The 25,971-nt window shown below is 46.9% G+C and overlaps 1 protein-coding gene across 11 annotated transcripts in view; it reads right to left on the bottom strand.

Annotated features, from left to right (window-relative positions):
* FOXN3 (forkhead box N3) overlaps nucleotides 1-25,971 on the bottom strand; it is a 209,559-nt gene that overhangs the window by 128,816 nt on the left and 54,772 nt on the right. For 7 of the 11 annotated variants that reach the window (XM_030483783.1, XM_030483791.1, XM_030483790.1 and 4 more), the window contains exon 2: nucleotides 5,813-6,369. In XM_030483783.1, the coding sequence (XP_030339643.1) occupies nucleotides 5,813-6,355 (543 nt within the window). In that variant the 5' untranslated portion in view covers nucleotides 6,356-6,369. Of the gene's footprint in view, nucleotides 1-5,812; nucleotides 6,370-7,845; nucleotides 8,599-9,121; nucleotides 9,375-25,971 lie in introns of those variants that run through there. The other 4 variants (XM_030483785.1, XM_030483793.1, XM_030483788.1 and 1 more) reach the window with 4 other exon arrangements.

The raw sequence follows: 25,971 nt of genomic DNA, 5'->3' as shown, positions 1-25,971 counted from the left end.
ATGAAGAGCCACTAACACAGGCCATTTGAGCAACAAATTACAGCCCTGCTCCTAGAAGAAAACCAAAAGAAATGTCTCCAGCGGGAGCAAGCCTCCCATTGCATTTAAACTTCTTTTCTCATTTCACCCTACCCTTTACCTTGTGGTGGGGACCACATCCATTATCCCAGCAAGCAGTCATGCACCAACTGCCCCTGCAGCTGCCAGTATCTGTCAGACCTTTCTTCTGTCAGGAACAGCTTGCCTCCTTAGCAACTCCAACCAGAGGTATTCCCCACCCTCCCCATCATCTCTACTTCCATTGTGTCGGCACAACTGTTTGTTGGACTACACTGTGACCTGGATCAGGGAATTAAGCCGAAAGGCAACTCAAGAATTAAAAAGAGGGAAAGATAGAAGCCCAGCCGGACCACACCCTAAGCAGCCAATGCCCTCAGGTAGGTCAATAGCCTGTCAATGTGCAACTAACACCACAGTTACCCAGCAGGGTGCCTGCCCATGGACTATCTTAGCCAAGCGCAAGGTAACATAAATATCTTTGATAAAAGGTCCAGAGGACTCCCCGGATATTGACAGCTTTTCATCATTATTTGAAAAAAAACCTGATTATGCTTTGCACAGCTCTAAACCAGTTAATACAAGCAGACTCCATGGCAAAGAGTAAGCTCTGATGCAATGTCAACCAGCTGAAAGCCAATGAAATGGAAGCATGTTATTTCCACACACAGCTTTAGGAAATCTATTCTTACAATATTCTGTGTAATTTCTAGGGTTTGCACTTCAAAAACAAAACTGAAAGGGTTCAAGAAAAGCTCTCCATAAATTGTCTGATATCTGGAAACTCTGTATTACAGTGTGGTTCTAGAAACTTTTATGACTGCTCTGGAATGAGATGACCGTCATTTCTCCATGTACCAGTTTGAGGAGAAAATTTCTGACACTAGACAGCTTTTTAGTATGACAGACTGAAGTATTAAAAAAAATGGATTTAAACTAGATGAATTCCAGCTTAAAACGACAACATCTCCTTTTAACAATTTGGGAAATTAACAGCTGGACCACTTATTTAGGACATTATTTTATTAATGGAGTCAACATTATCTGAAGTCTTTAACACGAATCTGAGGGGTTGTTTTGCTGCTGGTTTTTTATCACTTCAGCTCCACCAAATGTTATGAACATGGTGAAATTCTGATGCTTGTGTTATTTGGGTCAGTCTAGGTGATAACAATATTAAAAACGGAGGAGATCATTTCTATCCCCAGAGTGCCACCATGCTTTCACAGGAGATCTTCTTGAACAATAATGTTAAGAGAGGAAGAACAGCATCCATGGCCCCCGGCCTTTGTGTATATGCAGATTGGATTAGGAAATTCTAAGGAAGAACAAGCGGGCTCCTTTTCCTCTCACTCCAACTAGCACTTGTATTTCTGCAGGTATGCAGGGGTTTACCTGTCAAAGCCCAGACATTATCACATCAAAGACCCTAGCAGGAGGGAGTCCTGAACAGTCTCCTGCACCCAAAGGGTCCCCCACAGCTCTCACCAGGAGCCCTGGCAGAGAGCCCTTAGGTGAGGCAGTGCACTAGATGAAGACAAGTCAGATATTGGCTCTCGCAGAGCCCAAGGACCACTCAGGAGTCCTTACATCTCAGAGCCTGCTCCAGACGGAGGAGGAGCCTGGCTGGATCTCCATGACCCAGTTATGGACCACGTACTTCTAAGAATAACTTCCACATCAAGCTAGGGGAATTTTCTTCTCCCGTCCCCATAAACATATCCTTTACCCTCCTTACATTTTTATTAAGACGTCCCTCAGTACGAGTGCCAAACAAACATTTAAGAGACTTGAATTTCTTCAGCATGCACACAGCCAGGAGCATGTGTGCATTTCCCTATCTCAGACAACGCAGAGCAGACACAAAGAGGAACCCTCTTGATAGGACGGATGCCTGAAGAAGCACAGACGGGGGAAAAGACAGCAGAATAGCAGAAAGGAGCATGGGACGAGATCCCTGGCCCAGCTTCTGTAACAGTGGGCTGTTCACTGAGACAAAAAAATTACAGAGAAGCCAACAAGGTCAAACAGCCTTTCCCCTCATCCACTCATTTGATAATAACGATCAAGAAAGTTTGCATTCATAAAAGGCAGAGACATATCACATGCACTGAAAATACAATCCTACCAGCCTTTGTTCAGCTCAGGAATCCCTACAGGAATAAAACAAACCTTCAACCGGGGGGGAAAAATAGGGCTTTATAGCAAAATTTTTCAACAGACCCTTAGCTAGAGCAGCACTAGTGGGCGCAGCTATAATTACAGCAAACCTACATAATGGGTCTGAACTAGCTTAGCCCTTTCCCTGCAAGCGGAGAAGCTGCCACATCAGTAACTCCGTTGCTAGGGCAACTGCTTACTTTCCATATCAACTGCAAACTCGTTGCTATTGGAGACACATATACAAGAAAAATTCCTCTCTATAGCCAAGGACCAGATGGTAGGGAAGTCAGGGAAGTCATGGGCTAACGGGCCGTACTAAATGGGACACACACTAGAGGACATTTAGATCTGTACATTCACAACAGGATTAATGTGAACGACTGAATTCACAGGTCTGGCAGTATAAACAAAGCCAGGGAACTCCTCATCTACTCCCCATCATGTGACACTTCATACTCTGGCCAACTATTATTAAACTGCTGAGCTCAATGCAAAGAGGTCTGTACAATCAAGGGCTCAGCATTTTCCCTTCTTCAGCCCGGCTCTCCGTCTCGATCCAGGAGATCAGCCTCATCGCAAAGTTACATGAATAGTCACTCTGTCAGCTTGCCAGGTAAGCCCGATGGCATTGCAGCTGAAGTGGAATAGCAGCAGTGCATAAACATATCCGAGGAGAAAAATGTCTTTTCCCGGCATTCCACACCAGACCTAAAAGCACCAGCACAGGGCAAGTCAAAAACTGAAATGATGCAGCCCCTGTAAGTCCTTCTTTTCTTTCTCCTCCCTCTGTTACGTGGATCTCTCTCCAGGAAATGCAAGCATTCATATGCAAGCAGAAAAAGCTGCATGCTATTAAATACATATTTAGCCCCATGAATATAAATTAGTGGAACCCAAGATTGAGAAAACTACTATGCAGAGGGAATTCAAAAAAGAATTAAGTGTTCAGCAGAACTTTTTTTAGAAAAACGATTACTGAAAGGCTACACAAACAAACACTGGAAAGCAAAAGTTAGAGAGGAAAAGCTTGTAGCTTTTCACAATGTGTCAACGCACATCAACCAGCAAATGCCTGCAATTCCCAGCACTGATTAACTCCTTCCCCCCATACTGTACATGTTTCAGAGCCTGTCTTGGTAGCATTTTGTAATGTGCCATTTGCTAAATGCCTTTTTTTCCCCCACACAAAAACAGTAAGACAGGCAGGCTCCAAACCTACAATTTGTGGAATCTGGCTGCAAAGGGGAAGCAGAAGCACGAAACGATTCCTCAAAGAGAAGAGTCCTCTCCTCCCCTGGCCCAAGCCCCAGCCTAAAACCAGAGAACTCTTCAGGTGGACGCCCCCCTTCTGAACAGCAGAGATGCTTGCTGCAAGGTACTCGAATCAAACCCAAGTGTGCATGTGCACACACACGAAGGTATTTTCAAAGCCAGCAGTTGACATTTACTGCTTTCCAAGTCCACAATTAGCTGTCAAGCACCTGATTCAGCAACTCTGACCAAGCGCCAGTTCTGCGCTCAGGACTATGCCTGCCACATCCCTTGGCCAGGACACGAGAAAAAACCCAGCAGGGGATTTAAACGACCTGCCTTGGTGTGTTATATGTTTGAGATTCTCATCCCATCCACCGTAATGCTGGCTACCTGCAGTTATTAGCATATCCAGGAGGTGGAAGAAATTCTTTCTCATAACCTGGGATTTTCCAGGAATGAGTAAAACCCCACCTCGTTATTCACAGAGGCAAGGCCTCCCACCACACCTTGCTGTCTAGCTATGTAACCATGGCTCTAATCACAGATTCGAGATGCAGGTGACTAGTCATGCATTGTGCTCTGCCACTTCCCTGCGGAGAAGCAGCGCATCATGGTATTGTTCATACGAGCTCAGCAGACTGCTGGATATTTGACAGATAGACATGAAGACAAGTTCCTCATAGGAAGGAAGCTGTAATCTGAATAGTCAACTTGTAAACAGAGGAAGAGGGATAGAACAGAACACAAATGGCAATGCTAAACACATGCCTTGCCAGTTACAACCTTTGTGGGTTTCTTAAACGTATTGTGTGAAGGTTTCTTATGGTCTGGGACTGGATCCTAGAAGCCTGGTGTGTTACTTGTTATTATAGCCTCACTTCCAAACAAGAATTAAGACTCTGGTTTACACGAAAAAAGATCCAGTTCAAGAACTTGTTCTTTTTTTTAAATCTCATACAAAATCTTTCACAGCAAATAATTGATAAAAATATCGATACACAGTGTGTGATCAGCAATATGTGGGTTCTAGGGAATAACATCTGCAAAAAGGGGGGGAGGGGGAATAAATGTGTCGATCACTTAAAAAAAGGAAAGCTCCAGAGAAAAGACAGTTAAAAAATCTAAAATGAAAAGTTGCTACTTCAGGGTAATGTATCACTCTTGCTCTAGAGTTACTTGAGCTCCTATTCCACAGCATTTACAGTTAAATTACACACAAAACAGGGAGAACAGCACCACCAACAGAAGTCTAGTTTCAGGGTAATCAGTTACAAGACAATCACAGCATTTACTTCACTAAAATACAAAAGTTGAGTGCATCTATTGTTTCTGCCAGAAGAAAGTGTCCACTTTCTGATCGTCAGCCAATTTCAGAGACAGTCAGTCAGTGATGTGATTTTACCACCTATTTATTTCACTAACCTGTGAGAAGGCCTGTGAGATTAATCTGCAAGCTGATATTTTTGTCAGTATACTCATACTTTGCCAAAGATTCATTCAGAGCACTGCTTCTTGAGACGGTCCCCTTCAGAACCTGATACCTGCTCCCAGGCAGACTGATGCAGCAGAAGGCTCTGCAAAGGGCTGCCTCCAATGCCCAGCTCACTTCCCCATTCCCTCCTCACAGCCTCTTCCTGCAGACGCTGCTGAGGATTCAGCAATGAAACCAGGCAAAGACAACAGAGACCCAAAATCAAAAATGTGCACCACAGGCTTCTGCCACTGCACCAGTCACAGGAGCTACATAAGCCCAGGGAGAGAATGACTGAAATTCCCGTGAATGACAAGTTTCATCTTTGATGCCAGACCTATCTCCTCTCTCTGAAGAGTTTCTCTAAAACCTGCTTGAAATGGAACCAAAATTCAGAACTACTTCTGTCTGTTTAAGAGAAAGGGAAGCTTTTTCAGATTACAACACAGACCAGGGGAAAAAGCAATGGACTCTTACATAAGGCATGCCCTTTCACTATACATTTGTATAAGCCAAGAACAGCAAGCAGCCTATTTATAACATGATTACATTCATCTAGTATAGCTGGAAACCATTACCACAGCATGATAACTAAAAACAATATTTAACCACTATGCATGAAGACACCAGCTGGGGGGAAAAGAAAAAACACACACACACCCCGAGTACTTTCTTACAGATGTCTAGACAATGAATTTAATAAAATGAGAATGAGCCATACTAAAGAAATGTTGGCTCTCTGAATTTAATGAACGACGTTACCAGGGACAGCATTGCAAACTCTGCATTTCACTGTTACAGACACGTTCTGGGATTAGCAGGTCAATATTTTCAGAGCCAGATCGGTTTCCATAGCTCCAAACTTACCTGACTTCTGTCTTTGTCCACTTTCTTAAAACACTTATTCAAGGACAGATTATGTCTCACAGAATTTTTCCATCCAGTGGGTGCATTTGCAAAATATGGAAAGTGTTCCAAGATCCAGTTGTATATATCCTTTACAGGCAGTCTTTTGGTTGGCGAGTCCTCAATGGCCATAAATATGAGGCAGCTAAAGGAGTAAGGAGGTTTGCAGTTGGGGTTCTGCTTGGCATCATAGGGCATGTCAGAGTGGGCAGGAGACGGCGGCGTGTCATCACCAATGTCCTGAACGGGGCTAACGCTCCTTAACACCGAGTCCCCAAAGCTTTTCAGCAAGTTCTTGCTCTCGTGTAACCAGTTCAAATTAGTTAGTTCTTCATCTTCCATGGCCCCTTTATCTAATCTGATGGCAGGCAAAGAGAAATCTAGGTCTTCGTCATCGTGAAGTGCCTTGGATAAATCACTATCTTGGTAACGTTGGCTCAATCCGCTGGGAACGCTAATTCCTGAGCCCTCTGGCTTCTTACTGGGAGGCATGACTGGACCCATTTAGACAGCAACTCCTGGGAGAGTGAATCCAAAGGGAGAAAGAAACAGAAAGAAAAGTTAGCTCATAAAAAGATACTGCGTAGCATTTTGACAGCTTTTCCCTAACTGGTCACTTGGCCTTTTGCCATCTGTATTAAAAATGACAGACTCATGTAAACACTCATCCATAACTGTGGAGTAAAATAATCTGAAGCTGGGACAAGGAAGCAATTCCAATCAACGGAATGAACCCCAATACACCACAGTTCTGCACGTATGTGAAGCCCCACACAGGAAATCCCTTTAATGATGAATGTGTGTATCAAATCATTGAATACTCCTATTGTACCACTTCAGAAAGCATGGGAACTAAAAAAGAAAAAAAAAAAAAAAAAAAAAAAAACCTAAATAAAAAATAGAGGAGTTTGAGGCCAGTTGCTTTAGATTAAGTTCAGCTGTTTCACTTCTGAGGACAATACAACAGCAACGTGATTAAAATCACTCTGGCTAAAGGCTGAGGCAGACAAGCATCCAATCTGACTACAGCTCCAACAAAAGTCAGAAATGACAGCAGAACTTCAAAACCAGCTAGGGTAGGAAAAGGGAGGAGGGAAAGCAGCGCACGGAAGTTTTGGGACCAGGGCCAAGGCATGGGGAAACAAGCGCCGGAGGAATAGAGCACTTTAAAATGTATGTAAACAGAGAAGATTTTAACATAAGCTGAGCTGTATTTCAAACGTGGTAGAAAACAGAGTCAGAAAGACTGCTGGGATGCCTATCAGTGGCACGGGAGTGGCGGACGAGCTGCAGAGGGTACCACACCAGCAGGCCCAGGGGGACACCTGCAATCAGCAATATCCAGGAGGACCCGAGCCCTTCTGAAGCTGGGTGAAGCCAAGCACCTGCCCAACTCAAGAGAAGCAGACGGGAGCCAAACAATTCTACCTCAGAAGCAAGAGACAGACTCTCTTAGCTTCTCCATACAGTAGAACTGCCAGGATTTAGGTCTAGAGATGTGAACAGCAGTGAAATAAAAACTGAAGAGAGTTAATAACGGATTTAAAAACAACAAAGCTTCCTGCACAGATGTTGAACAAGAGCAAAATGATTCCCTGTATCAAAAACATATCCTCAGCAGTTCCCTGAAGTCATGTGGTCACACAGTCAATACTGTAAACGAAAAGGAAAAAAAAAAAAACTACAGGTAACAACAGAATGAACCATCTATGTACAGGAAAAAAAGGGAAAGACATCCATTCTGGGAAGGAGAACTGACCGACTTTTAGCTGTTACAAAAGGGCAAAAACGGAAAACGAAAGTTCCTCGGGTCTTTCTATAAACACTTTACACCAAAGCAGCCATTACTAAAAAGATACAGAACTTTCATGCACAGAAGCCCGTTAACACCCACCATCACCCAACAAGCTCAGCGAACATGTGTGGTTTTACACAAGTATCTGGAAGAGGAAAAAATACCGAGGCAGAGATAAACACCGGGAGGCCAAACTTACGTAGGTCCCACTTCCTAGCTTTCAAAACAGCGTCCAGCACAGCCAGAAGGTAAACACCAGTATCGCTGGTGTCCGGGGGCACCGGCATCGCCTACCTACGCCACACACTCAACTTTGACTCCAAATGGAAGTTACGTCCCAAGAGCTTCTAAACAGGAAAATTATGATGGCTGACAGTAAAGTAATTTAATTGCACTGTTGCTATGACAACATGCTGCTCTCTTTCTGTTTAATTTGCTTATTTGCCAGTATCCTCCCAAAGGGCCGTATCATACCACCCCTTTTTTCTCTTTCCCTCTTTTCCCCTCCCCAGTCCTCACGGACGCCGGGGCTGACGGGGCGGCCCCGCCGAGCCCCCCTCGTTCCGGCCACCGGCGTATGCGGACGGGGCGGGAGAGCGAGGAGTGCCCGGAGCTGACACCCCCCGTCCGGCGGGGCTCGGCCGCGACTGCACCCGGGGACGGGAGCGGGGCGGGGGAGGGGGGGTCACACGACTCTGTTAAGGAGGCCCGTGGCGGCTGCCGCGGCGCCCCGCCGCCAGACAAAGGAGCGCCGGTCACATGAGAGCCCGCAGTTGGACGAACATTTTTAATCCGCCGCCAGCCGCGGGTGCTCCACCACATACTCACGGAGCCGCTCGCCCGAGGGGGCTCCGCGCCGCCCGGCGGGGGCCCGCGGCCCCGGGGGCAGGCGCACCGCGGCGCCCCCCCGCTCCATGTTCACACCGTACTGCTCGCAAGGGGTGGGGGGGGGGGGGGAATGCGGGGGGCGGGCGCCCATTGGCCGCCGCCGCAGCCAATCAATGGCGTTGCTAGGAGACTGGGACTGCTCCGGCGGGGCGGGCGCGGGCGGCCGGCGGCGCGCATACCTCCAATGCCGGCCAGATGTCACCGGCCCGCCGCCCCGCCGGCACGGAGCACAACTTCTGCCGCGCCCGCCTGCCCCGCGCCGCCTCTCCCGGATCCCGTGCCACGGACACGCGTGTGTGCGTGCGTGCTCCGAGGTCCTGCCCGAGCGGCGCCCGGAGCCCCCGGCGGGACCTCTTCGGGCCGGAGCGGCCCCGCGGCTCGGCCCCCGCGGCGCGGCCGGCCGGGCTCGGCAGGGACGCGGCGGCGCGCACGCTGCGGCCGCGCACCAACTCCTGGCCAAGTTGTGGCGCGGGGCGGCCGCGGGGCCGGGGCGAACAGAGCCGAGCCGCGCCGGGCCGGGCGGGACCGCGCCGCCCCCCAGGCGGGCCCGCCAGCGCCTTGCGCAGTCCCCGCCGCCACCAACTCACCTGGCGGGGGGCGGCGGCTTCACCGCGGTCCCTTCATGGCTGTGGCGCAAACTTTCATCTGACGGAGCCGGGCATCGCGCGCCCCTCGCCTCAGCCCGAGCCCCGAGGGTGCCGCGGGGGTCCCGGCGCAGGGGGCTCCGCCGCCAGCATGGGGCCCGGCCGCCGCCCGCCCCCCGCCCGCCCCGCGCTCCCGACGGGCAGCGGTCCGCCTCGGTGCGAGCCGAAGAGCGAGAAATTGTTTCCACTGCAAACAAAAAAGGCGACACATGACCAGGGAGGGAGGGGAGAGAAGGAAAACGTGGGCTGGGCCAGCCGAGACGGGAGAAGCCGCGGAAGGGAGGGCCGCCGGCGGTGGGGGAGGGCGGCGGCGCGGGCGGCGCTACTCAGGGCAGGCGGCGGCGACCCCGGCCCGGCACCCCGGGGTGCACCCGCCACCGACAGCGCCGCGGACGCGTCCCGTCCGCCCCCGGGGCGCCCGCCCGGACCGACGCCGTGGCGCGGGTCGCGCCAGGGCGGTGGCGCTTGCCTGGGGAGGGCGTTCGAGGCCGGGAGCGGAGCGGGAGGCGCCCGGAGAGGAGTCCCCAGTGCGGAGAGAACTGCCAGCGCTGCCCGTGCCCACTGGCGGGGCGGCAGCGGCGCTCCCACTTGTACGAGTCTCTCCCTCTGCCCGTGGCGTGACGAGAGGCACGGCCAGACCGACCCCGGCTAAACTGCAATAAACTACACGGTCGCCACTGAAGGCACCACAAGTCTACAGAGCAACACACCGGAGCGTTGCTTCCCCCCGCCCAAGAGAAGCACGGGATGTATTTCCCTCCACCAGGCTCCCTCCTGCACATCTCCCCGCAGGCAAGTGACTCCTGCCGAGGAGGGGAAAACCTGCGAGCCCACCGCCGAGACACGACTCGAGCCTCTGGTACGGAGAGTCCCAGTCCCTCGGCCGGGTTCACACACGTCTGCCCCGCTCCTGCGTGCAGGAGCCTGGTGCGCAGAGCGGGGCGCAGGGCGCGCCGGCGGGCAGCAGCCGCCGCGGATAATGCCGGGGTCTCTGCTGCTGGTTCGGTGTGTCGCGAAGCTACGGCCTCTGCTGAGCGGCAAAGAGCCGTGCTGCAGGAACCTGCAGTAACTGCCGAGGTGATACCCCAACAGTTCAATTCTTTAGTCTAAGGAAATTTGCTTTAAAATAAAAGCAAATGCCACTGAAGAATGGCGCATTTTCTCTTCTGCTAACATACCTTGACATAACTAGTATCAACATGAGTTAAAAAAAAAACCCTTACCAACAGTTAAATTAATTGGAGGGAACTAACTTGATTTAAAAATAAAAACAAAAGTTGCCCAGTCTAGACAGCACTAGTTAAATGTACAGTCTGCTGTATGCAACAAGCTTGATCTCAAGCAGCTTCAATGATTCATAGCATGGAATTAAGGTATAGCTGTCCATCGCCAAAACAAGTACAAGAAATTGTTTGGTAGCTAATCCACAAAAATTGAGGATTTTCTGCTCTGGGTAAACAAGGCTTGCACATTTAGCATACTTCAAAAATAATTTTCATTTCAGTATAGAAAAGATCTGCAGAAATGTATAAACAACGTGATACAAATTAGAAATACAGGTATAGTTGTAGATCCTTTCCAATGCAGCTCTGGACACAGAAATTATCCCTAAACCAAGAAGAAAAGCATTTTAGCCATTTTAATTAGAGAAGTTAGGACAGCTGTCTCAAGACCTTGCAGGAATTCTGTGCTGGCCCACACAGTCAATATTGTCCGGCTAAGCAGGGTCACCACTGTGTCCTCCTGCACGCCTGTGTCTGTGCTTAGTCATTTCCCAAGGCATGGGTTACCCCTTTTAATTGACACAAAATTCACATTTTTAGCCAAGACTGGCAACTACCTCGTTCTCAAAGTGCAGGGCTGAAAAGCATTTCGTCAACTCTCTCAAACTCGAAATTCCTGTCGTAACTCGCTAAGACCTCCTTTTGCTGAGAGCTTTCCCTCCCCTACCCCGTGAACTGCTGTTTCACATTCTTGCATGTTTTCAAGAAGACACGCCAGCAGCTGGATAGAAGAATGGGTAGAATACCTATCAGGCAAGCAGAGGATCATCCTTACCCACTGGTAACCCTGCCCTGCAACTCCACCAGCTCTAACACTCCAGCAGTCAGCAGACCATTAGTTTACACAGTTCTTATCTCATGGCCGTTGGGTTTCAAACCCAAACTAAATTACCAAGTTGTAACTCCACCCACCTGAATTTACTCCAAATGCTTCAGACATTTTTCTGAGTGGATCAACACGTCTCTTTATCGGCAAGCAAGGAGATTTATTGCATTTATCATCACTTGTAAAAGTCAAGTATCTTGAACAGACTACCAAGAAGAATTCAGCTAATGAGAGGTATTTCTGAAGTGAGAAGGGGAAGCCTGGTAAGATGCAGGGCAGTATGCAAAGAGTATTATACCCTGAATATGTTTTGTATGCATCCTATTCAGGTACACAGCTCAGTTCTGTTGGAAATCAGCGGCAAAATTCCCCAAAAATATGGGTGGAATGAGATCGGTTCCATGTTTTATACCTTTTCCGTGGCAGGTAAGAATTTCCCCGGAGTGCACATAAGGATTACAGTGAAGAACCACCACAAGACATTCGCTGTGTAGAGAGCAAAGCCAGTGTGACCAAGAGCAGGGGCCAGCAGTGGGTGACACACCAGCCCAGGAGAGCAAGGGGACAGACTGCACATGGGGCTTCCTGCTGAGGTGCCTCATGCAAGGTAGTGGCATGGGGCAGCCTCTCGCTGGCTCCCTCTCACCCCTGAGCTCGGCACAACTCGAACTGCTGACTTGCAGAGAGATAAAACACCAGCAGCGAAGTAAACGCTGGTACCTTGTCCCCCAGCTTCTTCTGACTCTTTGTTGGAATACTTACAACACATTTAAGAAAGGAGAACAGTCTCACACGGCACCACTGAAAGATCATCGCTGGCTACATTAACGACAGCAGCACCCGAACATCCAATGTATGGCCATCAAGTAACTCACTGTAATCGTAGGGAAGCGGGTGGTTTTGGCCGGGATAGAGTTAACTTTCTTCATTGAGGCTAGTATGGGGTTATGTTTTGGATTTGTGCTGAAAACAGGGATGATAACACAGGGATGTTTTTGTTACTGCTGAGCAGGGCTTACACAGAGTCAAGGTCTTTTCTGCCTCTCACACCACCCTGCCAGCAAGCAGGCTGGGGGTGAACAAGAACTTGGAGGGGACACAGCTGGGACAGCTGACCCCAACTATCCAAAGGGATATTCCACAGGATGTCATGGTCAGCATATAAAGCTGGGGGAAGAGGAAGAAAGAGGGGGGCAGCATTTGGAGTTACAGCGTTTTGTCTTTTACCTCAGCCCACGAGTTTTCTCACTTTTACTTTCCCAGTTCTCTTCCCCATCCGGATGTAGGGGCAGTGAGTAAGCAGCTGTGTGGAGCTTAGTTGCTGGCTGGGGTTAAACCACAACAGCAAGCCACCAAATTCCTTAAGGTGTTGATTTCCCCATTTCTAAGACAGGAATAACACTAACTCATTTAGCAAAAGATTTGCAACACTGATGGATGAAAACTGTACATCAACACCAAAGTATTTCCTGTACTGAAGGCCGATTAGAAGTACCAACAGTGCAGAGCTGCACTTTAGCCTTGTGGGCTAATATGCAACAGTCTAATCTTTTCACTCAGATTTCAGAATACCAACTGCAGATGTTGCAGTATCTTATTTAATGAGGATTTCCAGCCATCTCCCTATACTCCTTTATCTCTTATCCTCCTCTAGATTGGAATCCCTGATAACATCCCACAAGACATCAAGCCAGCAAAGGTCACGGGCTGTTTATCAACCTTCCAAAGCTCATCTTCCCCCTTCCATCTCCATCTCTGCTGAGAACATCTTCCTTTGCTAGTATTATGACCGTGCCACATGATCTTGCTATATGTTTCTACTTTCTGCGCTCTGACCTCACCAGTCTCACCTTTCAACAGACCTGCACTTCTTATCCTCACCTTTAAGGACCCATTCCTAACCTGATCTCCAATTACAATGTCCTCACTGACTGTCATCCTCATTAATGTTTATTCTCTCTACATCAGAGTCAAATTTCTTCCCTGAAGTCTGCTGCAGGTTTGCCAACTAAGCTTTGGCATGCAGCTGTACACAAAAACCTGCCAGTTCTGAAAGGGTCCTGATGTGCAGGGTACCTTTCAAAGACTGAAGTGGACAAAGTTGCTGCCCGCAATAATCAGTGATCAGACCCTTCTAATGGGACACAGCTGAGGCTCTTAACACCACACACTGGCCATTTCATTTTGTTCCCATTCTTCCCCCATGCAGAATGATTGGTGTCCCCCATCAGTCTTGCCATTTGTAAACTTCTGTTTTCTCTGAGGCAACAGATTTAATCTTGTACAGAGCAGAAACATGTTGACTACCTTCGGGCACTATTAAAAACTACATCATGAATACAGTATGTGTTCGCTCATTTCCCCTTTCACAACTCCTGTTCGCAGCGTTCTCCTCCAATCCCTCACACAGAACCTGCAGTACCAATGCTTCTTTGTTTTTAACCATGACAGACCAGCCTGGTTTTGTTGTTTGCACTATGCCCACTTTTGGGGCAGAGAAACAGCTGTATGTGAACTCCCCTCCGAACAGTCAGAGTTCCTGCCTCATACAGAGGTAACAGACCTAACCCGCCGACAGACAGTGCCTCACTCCCAGGCAAAAGAGCAGCTCCTGGCCCGCAGTCATACCCTGCCTTCCTGCCCCACATCTTTTACAAGCACGCGCTTCCCCCTCCTCTCCCACCCCAAACACTAGCTAAAGATATAAGCTGCACACGCAGTGAAGGCCCAGCTTACTACAGCTTACTGACAGGAGATCTATCTTCTGCCTTTTCACTTGAGACCACGGAATCAGATTTACTGAGCATTTTCCCAACCTTTCATTTAATTATTCTTCAGGTTCTCATTTGCCCCAGCTGGCGAAACCCAACAGAAACAGAACTGAATTGGTGAGAAAAGGAGCACTGATATGAAGCTGTGTCAGAAGTGCAAGCAAACACAAGTATCTACAGCAGTTCGCAGCCTTTCACAGGCTAAAATATACTAAGTTTCTTACGATAGAACCCAGAGTTTTTATCAAATAGTTCCTACGTAAAATAATGTATGCACATTTACGATGTTATTGTAGTAATACTCGCTTACAGCTTCTAAGCAAATGAGTATACTTAGCACTAAAATTACATACAGTTGACAAGCGATCAGCAAGTGTGTTTCTGTACATGAGTGCAGTGGGAGGGGAGTATCATGCATGCTAATTTGTCCTACATATATTTGTTGAAATGGGTCCATGTAAGAGATGTTTTCCCAGTGTAATTACACCAGCATGAGAGCACAACAAGCACAAACCTAACTTATACTGGATGCTTCTGCCAGTGCCGCTTATTTTCGTAGCCCAGCCAGCGGGAAGCAAAATGTTGCTGCCATAAACATATTTTTATTGGAGTCTTCTGCTATAATGGCTATATTGGTCTGAAATCACACCTAACCTAACACAGCTCGTGCATTAATTGCAACACAAGCCAGTATTTCTGGTACCGTTGCAGTGTTTGAAGAGGCTGAAAAAAGAAAAACTCTTTCTGGGGTCTGGTGCCTGGACTCTGCCATCTGTTGTACAGGTGTAAAGCAGCAAAATGTGGCCTGGAGCTATCTCAACATAAGTATTCACCATTTGGCAGCTGAAGTTGAACTTAGAAGTAATCAGCAGAACCAGAAATCAACTGTATTTTTGTTCTTGAAAGCAAAGTGGAAGAAAAGCAGCAGCCAATACTGCATAGAAGTAAAGATCACATGTTCTGGGGAAAACTGTAATGGAGAACCAAGTTCTTTTTATAAAGTTCCCAAACTGCATTGCCAAATTGAATTTCTAAAACTAAGACAACATTCTTTTTGGACAACGTATCTTGAGTCCTGCCTCAGCTTTCCTGTATACAAGCTGTTCATTTCATCAAGGACTTCAGAAGTTTGCCTTTTGTTTGTGTATCTATGCATGCAAATTTAAGTTGCAACAGGACCCCACAGGCAGTGAACTTTGTGTTCACATCTCATCAGCTGGGGATCTTGGGAACTGACACTAAACACACTTTGCTATCACTAGTGCTGTAAGCTAGCAGGCAGTTTTTTCCCCTGACCATTTGCCTGCACTAGGTGGATTTCCCAGCCACAACTGTACTGAGTCCCAGTTTGCTCTCAAGCTCTTTGTAGCACAGGATATTCCAGCGTGCTTTCCTTTACTCACCACACAGCACTACTCTTCCTGTAAGTTTCTTGAACACTGTTCCCAGAGGAAATCCTGCAAGATGCAGGTCCAGATTCCCAAACTGCAGCAACGCAGAAACAGCTACAAGAGGCTGTATGAGATGATGCAATAATGAAGGACAAGCATATCTGACCTACAGTTGTGTCTGCAAAGCGATGCTGAGAGGATGAAGGTTTTGGGAAACAAGCAAAGTGTCATAAAATGATTCAGCAGACTTCTATCCTTGGTGTGTTTTTAGTACTACATACTGGCCTACCAAACACATCCAGGAGCAAGGAATGGAAAGCAATGAAAAATTGCAGTGGAAGGACTAAGAAGTCAGTAGCATCTGCAGAAAGATGCTGGCTGTCCTGTGCTCCCCTCCATAGCCACAGGCAAACTGGGCTCCGTGCTGAACCAGAGAGCAGCCACCAGGCAGAGCAGGTAAGCAAGATTTGGGAAGGAATGAGAAAAGCTGGCACAGAAAAAAGCACAACTAGATTACCCACACCCCAGCAGCAATTTCTGTTGCCAGCTATGGCCAGAGAACCACCTCCCGGTTGCCACATTCACTGTGAGGTGGGTTTCCCTGCAAACAGCTTTTGACCTCTCCATGGTGACAGAAGTTTGTTACGATTATGGGCTGACTTCTCCACTGGGGCATGATTTATGCTGGGTCTTTTGGCACTGCTCCAGCCTTTTTGGCAACAGGTAACTTCAGCTAACTGCTGCAGTGATCTGGGAGGAATGGTGCGGGCAGCACCTCACAGGTCTTTCACAAGCAAATTTCTCATTCTGTAGGGCTCTCACAAGGATGCCTCAAGGACGGAGCGGGCCTCGGCAGCCAAAGCAATACAAAATAATCTTGGAATTTTTTGTTTGCTTGTTTGTTTAAATCTGCAGTCCTGTAAACACCGATAGTTATGTCTCCTCCTAAGGTTCGGCTAGTTCCAGCACAGCTTAGTACTTCCACAAGCATCTCAAGGACAAAAAGATGCTATGGCTATAACAAAATCGTGAAGGACGTTTGAAAAGACAAGTCACTTTTGTTGCTTGTACTCTGTAGAGGGTTTTACTTATTCCTCATCACTTGTCACATCATCTTCAGTATTTTTTCCATAATTGAAAAAAGAAATACAACATGAAAACAACACATTACCAAACATCACATATAACCAAAAAACTCCCCAACCTAACAGTGGAGAAACCCCTGCAGGGTACTGAGCCAGCAGCGGGCAGCAGAGTCAGGGTTTCAGTAGAAGACAGAAGTCAGTGAAGGCTGGAAGGAGATGGGCTGTCCTGCCACAAGCCAGCCAGCTGACGGCCGTCCTCCTGACCAGCCGCTGTGCACAAGGCCCGTGTAATGACAACCACAGAACTCATTTAAGCTCTGAAAAGGTGACTAATGAGCTCATTCATGCTGCCTATAAATTATTCACTACAACACTGACCCCACTCCAGACAAACAGCAAAGTAAACTTTAAATACAGGGATCTGGAGCCTCCTGTGTTGGCTTCTGCCTGTAAAACTTTTTGCAATCAAACAGACACTTAGCTTGCTTCTGCCCCCTTGTTAAATTTGCTCGGATGTTTAGGCCTTCCTTTTTACTACCTCCAGCAGAGTTAAAGCAGCTGCAGCTGCTATGTGTGTATTTCTCAGTTGCCAAGTCTTTTTCATTAGTAGTTGCAGGTAATCACGAAGCACTATAAATAGCTTTGAATTACATTCTTCAGAAATTAAAGTCTGACCTCAAAATGCAGGCCAGGTCTAAAGAAGAAGACAAGGGCACGTGCATGCTTAATGAGAAGCAGTCCATACCCACAGCCTGTGCTTACTGATACTTTTGTGAACATCTGTGATTTGTGCCAAATGAAACCAGAGGACTTTGAAAACACACTTGCATTTTTTTAGGTGCTGGACCAAACAAGCTTCTGATACGTTTAGAAACAGCCTGTTTCTAGGAATGCTTTTGTTACCCGCTTTAGCATGAAATAAGAGACAAGTTATATTTCAATGTTAGCGGCAGAAGCAGTGGTGGTTGCAGCTGGGGTGGCTGGAACAGGCACTGGCTCTCTTCAAACAGTACTTTTCTTCGGAAGATTAATTGCTCACAGTATTTAGTGATTCATTGCATGTTGAACTAGCAACTACAGAATGGCACTAAAGACATTGTCTTATATGACATGTGTCTGATCTCCAGTGGAAAAACATTGCACCTCTACTTGCACCTCTGGTTACACAACCCAACTCCAAAGGTCAGAAACAACTAGATAAAAGGGAAAGCCAGGAATTACACAGCTAAAGTCCAGTCCCTGTGTAAGGTATAAAAAAAGGCAAAGTGTGGGAGACATAAGGCAACAGCATAGTGATATCTACACAAGGAAAACAAAGAGCTAGCAAGGGAAGTTTACAAATGAAATAAACATTGCAATTTTCACTAATCCCTGTCTTTCTTCCAAGCTGGAAATGCTGTAACTAAGCAGAGTAAGAACTTCTGCACTACTTGAAGAACTTTACTATCTACTGACAACCATGTGATTACCCTTCATTTTTTTACATCCATGATTCTGCATTTACCAGATACAGAGAAACCCTGTTGCTCTGATAGTACTGCTCTTTAAAATGGTGATTAAAAAAACCCCAAACAGATCCCTTGACAACACAAGACAGCAACGGAGCAGCCTTCACCACATAGCAGGCAAGTCTTAACTTATCACAGGCTCTCGTGGTTTAACCCCAGCCAGCAACTCAGCACTAAGCAGCCGCTCGCGAACCTCCATCCTTCTCCTGGTGGGATGGGGAGCAGAATCAGTAAAAAGGTAAACCCATGGGTTGAGATAACAACAGTTTAATAATTGAAATAAAAGTAAAATATAATAATAATAATAGCAGTAGTAACGAAAAGGGAGATAACAAAAAGAGACAGAGCAATAAAACCCAAGAAAAGCAAGTGATGCGCAGTACAATTACTCACCACTTGCTGTCCGATGCCCAGCATGTCCCCAACCAATATCAGCTCCTACCAGCCAACTCCCCCCAGTTTATATACTGATCATGATGTGCTGTGGTATGAAATACCCCTTTGGCTAGTTCGGGTCGGCTGTCCTGCCTCTGCTCCCTCCCAGATTCTTCTGCACCGCCTCACTGGCAAAGCATGGGAAACTAAAAAGTCCTTGATTTAGGGTCAGCACTACTTAGCAACAACTAAAACATCGGTGTGTTATCAACATTATTCTCAGACTAAAGCCAAAACACAGCACTGCACCAGCTACTAGGAAGAAAATTAACTCTATCCCATCTAAAACCAGGACAAAAGCTCTCCACCTCATGAGATTCCTGAGCCCCTTGTAGGTAAAGGGTGCTGGCAAAGGGCTGCTTTGAAACCCCACCACATGCTGGACCCCACTAACCTGCCTGGCAAGGGGAGTTCACCTCCCAGTTCCATGATGGGAAACTGAGGTGATTCCAGCAGCCAGCTCCCCACACCCTGCTCCTCATTTCCCTAATGAGGCCCAGCAGTGATGTCAGCTTTGCCCCAAGGCATGATTTGATCCAAATAAAAACAACCCACAGTTGGCTACAAAATCAGAAGGATGCCAAACCTGGGGGAGGATGAGCAAACAAACTGACGGTACAGCTCTGAACCGCGTGCAACAAAGCCAGCACTTGGCTACAACTCCCAACGAACCTCTTGACCGGTCAATGCCACTACTCTTGTTGAGGGTGCCCTGGATGGCTTTGACCTAAGAGGTCACCTGGGGGCGTCCTGAGACACTGGACTCAGCAAATTCATGTGGGAGTCCCATGCCACAGGTAGGGCACAAAGCCAGCACCACCCAAACGGGTAATCCTCACCACCGCTCTGGGGCAACTCATGTCCCGGAGGTGAAGGCAGCTGGATCACACTGGGTACCAGGGCAAACTCGGCCATGCGCGGCTGTTACCTCTACTGGAAAACTGCTCCTGCAGCTCCTCTGTCCTCTCAGCACCCCAAACCACATAGTCTCATGGCCCTCAAGACCACAGCATGTGCCCATCTGTCAGGAAGGTTGGGCTCCTCTGTGCTTTGGCAATACTGTTACAACAAAATGTAGGTATTTCTTACCGGAAATCAGCAAATTCAGATGTTCACAAAGCAAAAAACTCAGATATTCAACTCAAAGTAAAAGTTCTGGCCCCTTTGAATTGCATGATGTTCAGCTCCTTACATATGAAACCGACTCACTGCCCATCCACTACCACTTGCAGGTCCCAATCCAAAGCAAGCTAACATTTACATGCTCCAGTGATTACAGGGTAGTCAGTGGGAGAGCACAGCTTTGCAGAGTGAGAAAGACCATACACTCTGGCCAGATGAGGCCAGAGAATACATGTATCACCCTTACTTTCACTTACTTCTGTCTGTTGTCACAACTTCTGTAATGGAGGAGAAGGCAAAACAAATGGGCTGGAACAAGCACTGCCATCAGTAACTTATTACTTACTCTTCTGCTGCAGTGCTGGTCTCACACACTCCTTGTACACAGCTTGACTCTGGATTCTCATACACGGCCATCAGATTTAGGAAGCCAGAGACATGCTGCACTCCTGTGAAGCACAGGACTGCAACTGGACCTAAAGGCGCTGTCTGTCTGGAGGCTCCCCACAAATCCAGTGTGAGGAGTGGTCCCTGGCACACGAGCTCCTCTGGGAAAGTAATCCTGGCACGTGCTCCCTAGCTATGGGTCAAGATCTTGCGCTGCAGGGTACTGAACAAGCAAATGAAAAACAACTGTCTGCTTCAAAATGCTTATCAGACAATTTCAAGAGATAACAAGGAAACAAGAGGACAACAAGGTAAATTTGGCCACTTAGGTGCACACCACGGGATTTGGAGAAGGATGGTTCACTCGTACTGGATTTTGTTGACGGGTGTCCTAACACAGCTGTACGTGCTGACTTGGCATCTACAAACCCCTCTGCACTTCCAGAACAGCCCCTGTCAAGCATCTGATCTCCTTGAGTGAGCAAGCACGTGTGTGCAGGGAGGTGTGTGTGGCATGCACGCCATGGCAAGTATGTGCTCAAGCCTCTTCAAGGCTGGGATTTTAGTTGTCAGGTAGCGAAAGGGGGTCCTTACTGAAGTTAGTGGGTTCCACTTGAGCGAAGTGTCTTCTTTCATAGGTCAGGCAGATGGAATAAGGCAAGTGAGTGGGAAGTGTAATACTGGTGCCTGTAGAGTCCTTAGGGAGGTGGGCTGAAGCTGCTCTCAGGTGCCCCAGTGCACTGTGGCTCTCGTGCACTGTTTGATTGCACAGTGGCATTTACTTAGGCAGAGCTAAGTAAATCAGCATCCAACTCTTTACCTTATTTCTTCCTTTATGTCCCTGTCACATAACACCATTGAACCTTTACTGTAAGAGCTGAAGAAGCCGGTCAGACCAAAGCTCCTCTTGGCCACATACTGGTTCCAGCCACATCCTACGGAAGAGCAGGGCAAATGCACAGTGATACTCTGCATCCTCCTCCTGTATATTCCAGAGACCTGCTACTTAAGAGCTTCAGCTAAACAAGAAGTCAGATGCTGTAGCATGCTGTAAACCCGAAGATACTTTTTCTTCTATCAACTTTAAAAAAAGTTCATGTAAGCTTCAGCATCAGCAGCAGCCTCTAGTAAGGAGTTCCATGTTTTAGCTATGGACTGTGTGAAAGAAGTTCTTCCCTTGCTTTAAAACTGCCAGCTGATAGCTTCACTTGAAACCCTTATTTCTTGTATTATAATAATTCTTGTAAATCTAGGACATGTGACTCATGTCTATGCAGGCTTCTCTTGATTTTCTACTGCTCAGACAATGCTACTAATACACTTAATTCTGTATTATATTCTTTGAAGGAACGCCAGGTATACATAAATAATAAAACATGAGAAAACATACCTATCAATGACCATCTCATCACACACTCATAAATATCACTATTGTGTCTACCCAGACAGGAGAAAACTCTGTTCTAACAACATACTTTCCCTTGTAGTCTCACTCTGTAGTTTTCCCTTTATAGGCTCACTTCAAGTACCTGCAGTTTTTCCAAGCACTTAATATGTCCATACAAAATGTGGAAGCAGATCATTCCAGCTGATGATATCTTTATCCATGGAGAGAACAGCAGCTGGAAGATGCTGTCTCACACAGACACAAGCTGTAACAGATCAGGCCCTACGCAGGTTCAATCCTTTAAAAAAGCTGCAGCTTCAGAGTTACCAAACTTCTCAGGGGTGCTCTAGTGCGCATTGCAGGCTCCAGCTTACACATGGAACCTGCCTAGGACAGCAGGAGAATGGCCAGGGTGGAAGTGATCTGGCAGATAAGGAAGGACCGTGGAGTGCGGTGGGAAGGGCTGTGTGGAAGGGACAGAGAGAGAGGGCTTTCAGAGAGTGGCGTGAGGTTAGGTCGAGTCCAGAGTGGTGATATAGGAAGCGATGGCCTTGCATCATCTCCTACTCAAGTTTCAGCTCCATGTGAAAAGGGCAACCCCCCTGCAACAACATCATTATACGTGACCTCCTTGTGCTTGGATTGATGCAATAATAACTGATAAAAAAGGTTGAATATACATGCATGAACTTAATTTCCGCTCAGAGTATCCTGAATTCTTCACCTGCACTTCCAGCTCCTGGGAGCAGCTCCTGCCCACCGGGCACAGCATGGGGCAAGAGACCTGTCCATTTTGAGGCAAAGCCCAGCAGTGTTTTGCAGCTCAGCTGGCAGGATGTTTTTGAAAGCAGCTCAGTTCAGTCAACAATCTCCCCCTAGAGTCCAAGTACATCACCTCAAAAATATGTCTCAGCTCCTCTGGCACACAGCCTGGGAACCCAAATCTGTTTCTGATCCAGGTCCTCCAGCTGGCAGCGTAACAAATTGCTGTCCTGCCACCAGGATGGATAAAGTCATTTTTCACTCATTATGTTATTCAAAAATAGAGCAGGAGCTTTATTTAAAACAAGAAAGCAATACACTGTGCTTCAGGAAATTAAGAGGGCAAAAAAGCTCTTGTGCTTTATAAACCACAAGGACAAGAGACTGCATTAGAACAATGTGAGTTAATATCCCAGAGAGCTTGACCAGAAAAAACATACTCAGGTTACAAATTCTACCGCTCCCGGTCTTGCGGCTAAGCCTAACGTTACATCCATGTCAGGCAGCTGGGCTTTTCCTGCAGATCACTAATATTTTTCCCTGCAGTCTATTTGCCAGAATAGCTTCAGGCAAAACAGTACAGATCCATACCAGCTGCTGGATGGGATTTCCTCCATCAGCATGGGATATAGGTGAGCATGCTGCAGTTAGTGATTCCTCTGCTGTTCCGACTGCGCCTTCCTCAGATGTGAGGCATCATTCTCTATCCCGGGTGCAATCCTGCAGCTATTCCCACTACACGAGGCAGCCCTGAGGAGCAGCTCCCTGAGCGTGACCCCTGTTTGTTTATCTAACAAACTGCAAGGACTCTGCTGGACTTCTGACAGAGGTTTGTGACAGTGGTAACAACAGCCCCTTTAAACCCAAGTTGTTACTTAACAGCCAGATAAAGAAGAGGAGGCAGGTGTACCTGGTGTCACCGACGGTAACATGGCTAAGCTGACTTGTTCACCAGCTCCCGAGCAGACCCTGCTCTCCCCTCAGCAAGACTCCTTGCACTGTCTCTCGCCACAATGAGGGAAGGACTGGCCACACAAGCCACTGAACACCAATTTGCTGGCTTTTGCCTGCAGGATCCTTCCATCCTCACATTGCCTGCCACCTGCCCAAACTGCGCTCCTGGAAAAGTGATTTGCCATCAGGTTTTATTACTGACTGGGTTATTTTTTCCATTAACCTAAATCAATATACTTATACAGAAAACATCCCAAAACTCAAAGTCAATATAGAGAATTCATAAGGTATTAAAAGATTTATAGATATTTTCAGCTTTGATTAGAGATCCTCATCTGGATGGTGCAATGAAGGCATAGCCAATAGATTAGATTTTCAAGTACTGATGGTAACTTGGAAGAAAAGCCCTGGAAGGATTTAAAAGCCCAAGCCTCACTGACTTCTAGCTGACTTTCAGTGAGGTTAGTATTGCTACAGCCTTCAGGTACTTTCAAAAGCATCACCTTAAAGCTCTGCCTAAAGGTTTGCCTGTCTCTCCCTGCTGACACAGAGTGCCTGTGAGAGGGGAAGGCAGCTATAGCAGGATATTCATCTTACAAGACCCTTGTCTTGCCTAGGGGTAACATCCTGCACGGAAATGAGCACGACCCTGGGTATATTAGTCCCTCAGCCATTACACAAACCAGTATAGCAGGTAAGTAAGATGATCTTCAAGGTCCCTTCCAACCCAAACCATTCTATGATTCTATGGCCAAACCATGTGTGGCTGCTGCTAGTTCTGCACCCATCTTGCTCTGCAGCCAGCAGAACACAGCAATGCAGACAACCAAATCGGTGTCTCTCTCTCCTCTGATAGCTCTACATTTCATTTCTAACTAAGATGGTGTGGGGGTTTAACCCCAGCCATCAACTAAAGTACCACAAAGCCACTCGCTCACTCCCTTCAACTGCCCAGTGGGATGGGGAGGAGAACTGGAAAAAAAGTAAAACCCTGTGGGTTAAGAACAGTTTAATAATTGAAATAAAAGTAAAATATAATAATAACACAACAACAATAATATTAATAATAATAAGGAAATAGAGAGGAAGGAATAAACCCAGAACCCCCACAAAAAAACCAAGTGATGCACAATACAATTGCTCACCACCCACTGACTGATACCCAGTCCAACCTGAGCAGCAACTGGCTCCTCCCAGTCAACTCCCCCAGTTAACACACTGGGCATGACGTGCTGTGGTATGGAATACCCCTTTGGCTAGTTAGGGTCAGGTGTCCTGTTCTCTGCTTCCTCACGGTTTCTTGTGCCCCTCCTCACTGGCAGAGCATGAGACTGAGAAAGTCCTTGATCAGGGTAAGTGCTACTTAGCAACAACTAAAACATTGGTGTGTTATCAGCATTGTTCTCAGACTAAAGCTGAAACACAGCACTGCACCAGTCACTAGGAAGAAAGTTAACTCCATCACAGCCAAACCAGGACAGATGAACAAGATGGTAACACACCCTGTTATACAGTTTCTTCCGTGAATTATTCCAGGACTGTGCATTGCAAGTACTGGTTTAGGTCCTACTCCTAGGAGGTTCTGATTCCCAAAAGGGACGAGCCCAGCTCTGCACAGACTGAGAGAGCACACTCAGCATGATGGAGGCTAAAGCCATTCCAGAGGATGCAACCACTGCCAAATCTTGTCTCTGCAGAGGCCATTTCCCATATGCTTGGTATGCCACTTCACCGTAACTATTAGCAAGCCTCCACTCTTGGGAGCGTGTATGAGCAATCATCTAGATTTGGAAGCTAATTGAAACAAAGGGGAATCACAACATCTTCTCATATGGTAATCTCTAAGGATATATCTGCTACCCCCTGCACAGTACAATGTAGGGACAACCAAATTACAGCATGTCCTGTAAGCAATGTCCCCATGCCAGCACAAAGATAAACTCATGGTCCAGGCGTCTGAACTTCCAGAGAGCTCCTCTCGAGTTCACTGGGATACCTTCAGACAGCAGTTGGGTACCTTTGCAGAGCACTACACAGGCACGCCCCTGGAGACAACAGATTGCTTTGGTTTGGTTTTTTAAAGACTTTCAAAGCAAAAGTCACATTCAGAATATCCATTTTTATTTAAATAAAGACAAATGTACTAATAAATGAAAACTTGTGGGTTTGTCCTGGGCTTCTGCACTGCAGAAGACGATTCTCTACCCAGAAACTTCTGTAAGACTCTTACACAGTATTTCTTCTATTTAAATAGGTCACCTGACAGGGGGAAATATCTGTGTAAAATTGCAGTGAAGCCACCAGATTTTTGATCACGACTGGCATCTGGCAATAGCTACAGATTTCCACAGATTCATCCCTCCCAGCACAGAATTCGTACGTCTGATGCTAGCTCAGATGCTTATGGAGAAATCTTATATACATTAATACAAAAGATAGCAACTTCCTTCCATGCTTTTAGATCATCCTCTAGAAAAACAAAATAGCACAACCCTGTCACAGAGTTCTGAAAGTGGATCAAAAATCCTATATAAGGAGAGATTTCTGTATTTAGCTCCAATTAATTTGACTTCAGTACAGATATGCTGGAGCCAAAAATAGACGCTAGACTGTTTGACTCCCATTTTCTGTTCTAGCCACTACACCACACTTTGACAATGATAGGTACTTTACATAAACGTTGGTTTCTCTCAGTATTACATATTTTCAGTTGCACTTTCAAATCCACTCCACTTCAAGTGGGCTGCCACATATACGTATTCTTTGAATCAAAGTGTTCTGTTAGATACGTCGCGGAACTACCTCCTTACAGTAAAACCCTTGTGATGTACCAGCTAATTACTAGGAACTAAATAAATGGGTTTTATCAGAATACATTTATT

Source organism: Strigops habroptila, chromosome 4, assembly GCF_004027225.2.
Source record: "Strigops habroptila isolate Jane chromosome 4, bStrHab1.2.pri, whole genome shotgun sequence".
NCBI lineage: Eukaryota > Metazoa > Chordata > Aves > Psittaciformes > Psittacidae > Strigops > Strigops habroptila.
Note: the sequence above shows the minus strand (reverse complement) of the source record. Positions and strands in the feature narration are given on the sequence as shown.